Genomic DNA, 8,176 nt, shown 5'->3' on the forward strand with positions numbered 1-8,176 from the left:
GAGCACATCTGTCCGGTCTTGGCAGGGACACTAGGCCATGACCCTGCCCTCGCTCCGGCCCAGGGAAGCTTGCCAAACTAGTCCTCCCAGGGCCTTGGCTGTCATGGCCTCAGGGCAGGGGCCCCGTCTAAGTGACAGACTGGAAACCCGCATGCTGCTCATGAGAACACAGTAGAGCTGAGGTCTCCCCCAGCTTCGGACTTCATCTGTCTTCAGGCCATCAGGGTGATGCTGTTTGGCACGATCTCCCAGGCAGGGGATTGGCAGGTGCCCAGCCTAACTCTAGAGCCTGGGGCTGCGGTACTCGTATGGCATGGGTATTTCCAGGCCAGAGAAACTCTTTGCTGTGAGATCGACATAAACTAGGAACCTTATTTTTTACAGCCATTATCTGCTGCTGAGCTGGGCCAAGAAGAGAGACAAATTATCTCCCTTCCATGTTACATTCCTTTTGGAATGGCCCAGCCCCTCTGTCAGGGTCACTGTCTAGTCACCCCGAGTCTTCAAGCCTCTGGTCTCGGGATGCAGATGCAGGGGCTGAGGTAGGGGACCCCAGGCCTGATTGTGATCGGTGAAGGGCCAAACACACCTTACCACCAGAATAAGGTCTTAACAGACTGGCATGAGGGGGGCCCTGCACGCCCCACACTGCTTACTGATCTAACACAAACACTGCTTCGCAGGCTGTGAGCCTCACAGTAAGTCACTCCCATGTTCAGGGAAAAAAGCACACAGTGTATCTGTAAGCTGACCAACATGTTTCTCTCACTATGTCAACACACATAGGTACCCACACGTATGCAGAGGCTTTTAGGGATTGTAATATCTGCTCGAAAATCCAAGAATTAAAATTACCCTGAAAATGATGGCATCACCTTTTAATTGAAGGACAGAAGCCGGTCACATTCAGAGACTAGCAGGCCTCGTGCAGATAGTTAAAACCATCCTACTCTTTCTTGGTTAACCATCTCCTAATTTCAAGTAACGTCCATGAGTTCTTTAGGACCGTCTGAAATTGTCCTCTGAGGAGCGCCGCCACACCAGCTCGTAAAACACACGACCACATGCACCGCTGGATGGCATCTCACTGGATATCATCATCATCAAACAGATCTTCGAAATCTACGTAAACGAACAAAACCACATATTAATGGGGCACACAAGGTTAATTATTGAGAATATAACTCCAAAATGAATTACAGAGTCATTCATTCTCAAAATAGAGAAAAAGCAGTAAACAACCTAAATAAAGGACTTTTCCCATGACAAACTCAATTTTATCCAGCAGAGGTCATCCCATCCAACAGAGAGAGTGGTGTAGGAAGCAAATCTTCTATTTAGGTAACATCTTAAGAAAATGCATGGAGGTGGGGATGAGGTGGAGGTGAGGCAGCTGGAAGGCTGGCAGGCACAGGATCCCAAGCAAGCATGCAAATGCAGAGGGCAGCTGGGAGGAAGGTGCTAGAAGAACTGGGCCAGGCAGGAACATTTGTCTTTAAAGGAGTACGACTGATGGTCACACTTGAGACACGGTCCAAGCCCTTCCCACAGGAAGAAGGGCGACACACTCATAGCATGCTAATTACTAGAATGGGTGGCACTCAGGGTCACTGCGCCCTTCTATTTACTTGTCTATGGGCTTCCCCAAACCATCTACAATAAGCATGCCCTGATCTCACGATGGGGAAAGAAAAACTGAGGGTCTACTCATAGTCCCACGAGTTCAAGCTGTGCAGGATAAACAGTGAGCTGGAAGGAGGGTGAGTGGAAGGCCCTGGTGGCATCTCCATATGCCAGATGTCACAGGCCATCAGGGAAGGCGGTGTCCCAACCCCCTCTGCTCAGCACTGATGTGGGTGGTCCCACCATAGCAGGGCTGGCCTGTGGTCCTACAGCCCTGTGTACTTTCTCCTCAGCCCGCAGCCCCAGCTAACTCCTCCCACCACCTCCCACCCGCCAAGACACTGCCCTCTGATGTGCTCCTAGAAACAAGGCTACCCACCTCTGCCAGGGCTCTCATCATGGCTGTCCCTGTGGGCTGCCATGTCTAATGCTCCCCTACTTTATCAAACACAGTGAGTGAAAAGAGCAAGCCTTGTTTGTGGTCTGAACCCCAGTGCCCAGGGGACCAGAGGTCAGAAGCTCCGCTCTAGAAGCAAGCACTCTGGAGAAACTCTATCCAAAGTGCTCATGGCTTTCTCACAGCAAGTGGCTTCCTGAACACAGGGGGCTGTCACAACCTGATGGGGCAGCACACACCTCATGAGCTGTCTTGGTGGGCAGACCGATGCGGTACGAAGTTCTTCTGTGTTCTTTCCCTTTCCAGGCCTGACCCAGAAGGAGGAAGTCCCCACTATGCTCATGTTGCTCACGCTCCTTTAGCAGGGCAGCCCAGGTCCCTCCCAGATACCCTTTTTGCAGAATTAGAGGGCTATTTTCAGAAACCACATGAGCTCGAACACTAGAATACAGCCAACAGTCTGCAAATCCAGAGGACGTGTGGGACCTTGAGGAGATCATCACATGTGGGAGAGGGTCCAGAGGTATTAGACATCACCCCACCCTGCTATGGTAAGGGACCCCCAAGGTCATCCCATGTGAATGACAGCTTTCACATGGTGGCTCTGGAGACCTTAGAGAAAGGCTGTCCCCATCCTCAAGGCTGCTAGGAGCCTGATGTCACCTCAGTGGAGCGGCCAGGCTCCCTGGGAAGAAAGCACCTAATTGTGCAGCCCAGCTTCTCTTTTTAGGCAACAACTTGCTGAAAAGATACCAGATAAAATAACATGGACTCAGGCTCCAGGGGAGATTTGGCACATCAAACCAATGTGGCCTGGTAGTATCCCAGTTGCCACCAACTGGTGACAGTTCTCTGTAGTGGCAGGCACCTTGGACAAAAGAAGGATGACAGACAGTGTCCTAAGAAGACTTGTGTTGTGCTCCCGCTCATGATTTGAACCCTTAGTAAGAGTATAATCTGTAGGAATAAGGCCTCAGGAAATCAGAAGACAGCAAGAGAAATAGCCCTCAGCCTGTGGGACAGGGACGCAGAACTCGGTTTGCCACCGCTTACCATCCATGCTCTTGGGAAGCAGCACAAAAGCTCTTCAGTACAACCAAGCCCTGCTTTGAGAGAAAAGGGCGGGGAAAGCTGGCTGTCACTGCGAAGGCAGCCAAGAGACCAGAACCCAGCCACACACAGGAGGAAGAAAAGCCAGTGATCCTCTGAAAGCAGAGGTGAGAAAGCCCAGAGGGGTTGCTACACCTGTGTCCTGGGTCACAAGCAACAGATTGGCCTCTGTGACAGGTTCAAGGGGACAAAGGTGTGGCTATAGCTCAAGTTCGACTACTGGAGTGCAGACTGGGAGCCATTTTACATGACTGTCTCCTGAAAAAGGGCTGGCTGCCGGCGCTGGCAGCCCGTGTTGTCATTTTATATAAACTGCACTGAGCTCTGAGAATGGCCCACATCTGGGCTTTCCTGTTCCAGGAAATGTCACAAAGCATTCCACTCTACAACACAAAAGAAACATTCAGATTAAAACTGGAATCCTCAATCCCAGCATCCTTACCATTGAAGAAGTCTGCATGAACTGCCTTCTCATTGGCTGCCAAGTCCATCAGGAGCCCCGTGCTGCCTCCTGCCTGGGAAGGGAAAGGGGACATGGTGTCAGTGCTGTTTTCCGGGAGAATGGGGACAGCGCCTTACAGGGCCCACCCCACTCCGTGGCAGAGGAAGGCGAGGAATGGAAAGGTTGGGAGGACTCCCAGGTTGGAGTCAAAACTTAGTTTCAGGCAAAGGAAGCAGGTGGGAGAGGTGGCATTCCAAGAAATTGTTTTGAAGGTCTCTTTGGGTCTCACCTTCCCCAATTCCTCCTGCTTTTTAAACAGAATCCTGTTGCCCTGAACACCACTTCTCTGTAAACCTTGAGCAGACATTCTGATTCCCTGGAAGACGCTGCTGCGACAGTGGCCCCAACCGTGTGCAAAACTGGGCTGAGGATTTCTCTCCCCTGGATGGCCCTCTGCTTCTTCGGAGAACTACTTTCCATGGGAACTATTTCCATGGGAAACTGACCTCCTGGCCTGGGGTTCTGGTTGGGGAGTGCCATCACAGCACCCCCACTGCCACAGCTTACGGTGGCAGTAAAACCAAGCAAACTCGGGCAATCTGACCCATTCCAGATTTGGGGTGTCTGTAAGAGTCACACAGGGATGGTCAGAGCAGAGGTCCCTGCTACTGCCTTGACCCCGACCTTCCAGGGCTGCCTGCTCTGACCTTTCCTGGCTCTGGGGTAGCTGGCGTCTCCCATGTTCCTTTTCATGGCTGCTCGAAGTAACCCAAACCCAAGAGAAAAGCCAAGGATTCGCGGACTCCTCTCTTCTCTTCTCAACCCGCCTCCCTTCCTGTTACCATAGCAAGCCGCGCTACCACCACCACTCGCTACCACGTCCAGTCCGTGCCTACTTCCGCCCGTAGATGCTGCCTTCATTCGGACCCTCCACAAGGCTCCTGTGAGCAGTCTTCCACTCTCTTGCCTCCAAACCCAATCCCAAAGTCTCCACAGCGACCTGCCCGGAAGCCTTTCACCCCGCTCACGGTGCCCTCCGGTGATTCCGCACGAGGCCGTCGGAGGACCCAGGGAGAAACCGGGGTCTCCTGCTTCATCAGTGGGGTGCAGAGCCCGCCTGTCCCGGCACAGCTACGGGCCGCTTCATGCTCCGCCAAGCCACCTCTTCCAGCGGCCGTCTCCCCCCAGGCTCGGGCACCTCGCGGCCGGTGTTAAGATGCGGGGCGGGGCCGGCCCTGCCTTCAGGACTGACTCCTTCCAGGCCTTCCTCCTGCAGCCTGCCCCGTCCGCCAACACCAGCAGGCCCTGCACCATCGCCTCGTGGGCAGCCTGCGCTAGGCCGCCCCAAGCCGGGAGGGCGCGCTCCTATCCGATACCTCTGGCTTTCTGCACACTCGGTACCGCCACCCGCCTCTCGCCGCCGTACGGAAATCTCCCGGCGCAGAGACAAGGTCTGCCCCCTGAGCTTCCCGAGAGAGAAACGAGGCCCTGCGGCGGGCAGCGGACCCGACACCCGGGGCTGGGGTCACCAGCTCACGGAACACCAGCGTCGGCCGCAACACCCCGTGTCCACGAAGCAGGGAGACACCTGCCCACCCGGCACCAGCGCCAAAGCCCGGGTCCCCGTGCGAGCGCACAGCCCCGAGCCGGGGACCACGCCCGCGCTCGCAGCCCGCCGTCGCCGCAGGGCCCACCCTCGCGCCGCCCAGCACAGGCCTGCCAGCCGCCATCCCCCGCCCGCCCCGGGCCTCCTCACCTCGTCCAGGTCCACGTAGGGCCCGGCGCCCTCGGGGAACATCTCGTCCACCGCCGGCTTCATCTCTTCCGCCGCGCCTCCTGCATCCTCGGCCCACTTCCGGCCGGCCTGACGCCCCTTCCGGTGCACGCCCAGCCGTGGCGCCTCTAGACGCCCGAGGACGGCCAACTCTATGGTTCCCGGGGCACCCAGGGCCCGGCGGCTCCGGTTCTCCTGACAGCCGGGCGGGGGAGGCTGCGCGGGGACTCGGGGGTGACCCGCGGCCACAGACAGCTCGGCCCGAACGGCCTGGCACGCAGAGCAGCGCAAGAGATGGCTTTTACAGAATATGCGGAGTCAGAAAGAGCCTGGTGGTTGCCGCCGCAGCGGGGTGGGGGGCAGGCCACACAGGAGAGGGGGATCCGGAGGTACAGACTTCCAGCCATAAAGTGAAAGTCTCCGAAAAAAATATTAAAATAAAATAAAATAAAATAAGATAGTCTGGGGATGAAAAGTACAGCCTGGGGACTACAGCCGATGACATTACAATAGCTTTTCACGGGGACAGATGGTGTGCAATCGTCAAACCGCCGTGTTGCACACCAGAAACTTCTATGATATTGTAGGTCAGCTCTGCTTCACAGAAGAGAATGTGAATGGTCCGCAGAGTAAAAAGGCAACCCGCGCAGTCGCAAGAAATATTTGCAAATTACACACATGGGTACATGTATATACACACTCCGTAAAGGGTTACTCTCCAGAATATAGAGAGAACTCCTAAACTCAACCACAACAAATCCCAGTCCAAGGCAAGTAACTTAAATACACCTTTTTTTGGAGTAGATAGACGAATGGCCAAGAAGCCCATGAAAACGTGCTCAGCGCCACTAAGCGTTAGGGAAATGCAGTCAAAACCACTTCACACTCCCTAGAACAGGTGCTGTTTTAAAAACCCCAAGGATAACAAGTGCTGGAAAGGATGAGGGGAAATAGAGACACTTGCATGCTGCTGGTGGGAATGTGGAGAACAGCATGGGGGTGCCTCAAAAATTAAACACAGAGCTACCCTACGATCCCGCAATGCCGTTCTGGGTACACACCCAGAGGAAGTGGAAACGGGGTCTTCGTGAAGCATTGGACCCCGTGTTCAGAGCACTGCTATCCCCAAGAGCTAAAGGGTGGAGGCACCCTGTGTTCTTTGACAGCTGAACAGATGAGCGAGCTGTGTATTGTAGGTACATAAAATGGAATACTATCCAGCCGTAAAAGGGCAGATGCTACAACATGAATGAGGCGTGAGAACATTATGCTGAGGGAAATAAGCTGTCACACAATCTTGCATGACTCCACTGACACGAGGTACCTACAGTTGTCAGAGTCACAGAGACAGACAGCAGAAGGGTGGGCACCGGGGGCTGGGGAGGGATGGGGAGTCAGTGTTACATGGGGACAGAGATTCAGTTGGGGAAGATGGAAGGTTCTAGAGGCGGGTGGTGGTGATTGGTGCATGACAGGGTGAATGTGGTTAGTGCCACCTAGAAACAGTTACAGTGGTAAATTTTATGTTATATGTATTTTATTTAATTTTTTAAAAGTATGTGAATGAGAGAAGAGGATAGGAGGGAGTGGGAAGGAAGGAGAGGGGAGTGAGGAAAGGAGAGTGTGAGATACTTGAGCTAGACTTTTGGGAGTAGGTAGGCCTGGGGGCTTGGCTACGAGCGAAGCAGGGATGGGAGGACAAGGCAGGGAGATAGGAAATGAGCCCAGACTGGCAGTGGACAGTGGCCCATGTGGGCAGTGCAGGGCTCAGGGAGAGGGGAGGAGAGGCTGGAGTGTGGCTGAGCCTCAGGTGTCACGGTGACACAAATCACCTTGAAGTCTGGAGAGCAAGTCCGACCAGAGAAGCCGCGACGACCCCTTGGCCACCAACAGGCTTCTCTTCTGAGTGGTTTCAAAATGGGGGGGGGGGCATTCCCAGCCACTGAGGCAGGAATGAGAAGACAGTGGCCATGGGTGATGCTTGCTTCTGGTGAGGAGCTCAGTGTTGCGACATTGGGGTTGAGGGGCTGAGGGGACCGGCAGGAAGTGGAGGGTCCCCCATGAGGTCTGCCTGCAATGGGGAGAGGGGTCGGGTGGAGTAGATAGAGGTGCATAGAGGAGAACTGAGCCTGTTGGATGCTGAGCTGAGCAGGGAGGGCAGCAGCCAGCCAGATGGGAGTCCTGATGAAGGGGCTGGGAGCTCAGCAGGTGGGGAGCCAGCTGAGAATGGCTCCTGGTGGGGCTTCTTCCTCTGAGATGAGGACAAAAGTGAGGCATCTTAGGAACGTAAATGCAAATGGGCGTCCTGAGGCAGCAATGGGCTGCTGAGGCCAGAGACTGAGGAGTGGGGGGGGCCAGCCAGGCACCATATGGTCTTCCCCAGAGGGAGCCTGGATTTGGCTACTCCGGAGCCGCTGCGGAAAGGGGCTTGGGTCGTGGCTCCTTAATGCACGCACTAACTGGCTGTGTGACCATCCAAGGGGAATATGACCGTGCACACACGCGAACCGACATGTTAACAAACAACGCAGAAATCCCGCTGTAAGGCATGTCTTTTGTCTGGTATGTTCGGTCGAGTCCAGTTGTCCCCTGAGAACTGAGAGACTCATCCTCTCACATGGCTATCTCTTAATTTACAGAAACCAAATTCACACCAGCTCAAGATGGGGAAAGAGATGAAGAAGGTATTGGCTTTTCCTAAAGCCATTGGCTAGGCCTCCCCTGCAGAGTGTCACTTGGGGCAGGGGGCATGGCTGGAGTGAGAGGGACAGCCCCTGGAGGCTGCCCTGGGCACCTCCCACCTTCCAGCACCCTCTGCACCCGTCTGGGT

General features: G+C 54.8%; 1 protein-coding gene across 1 annotated transcript; it reads right to left on the reverse strand.

Moving 5' to 3' along the window:
- Nucleotides 1-863: 863 nt before the first annotated feature.
- On the reverse strand, nucleotides 864-5,464 carry COPS9 (COP9 signalosome subunit 9). Its single transcript, XM_047722905.1, has 3 exons — nucleotides 5,329-5,464; nucleotides 3,573-3,645; nucleotides 864-1,122 (listed from the first exon to the last, which is right to left on the reverse strand). Exons 1-3 carry the CDS (start codon nucleotides 5,389-5,391, stop codon nucleotides 1,085-1,087), a joined length of 174 nt encoding a protein of 57 aa, XP_047578861.1. The 5' UTR covers nucleotides 5,392-5,464; the 3' UTR covers nucleotides 864-1,084.
- Between the last annotated feature and the right edge of the window lie 2,712 nt (nucleotides 5,465-8,176).

Source organism: Lutra lutra, chromosome 3, assembly GCF_902655055.1.
Source record: "Lutra lutra chromosome 3, mLutLut1.2, whole genome shotgun sequence".
Lineage (NCBI taxonomy): Eukaryota > Metazoa > Chordata > Mammalia > Carnivora > Mustelidae > Lutra > Lutra lutra.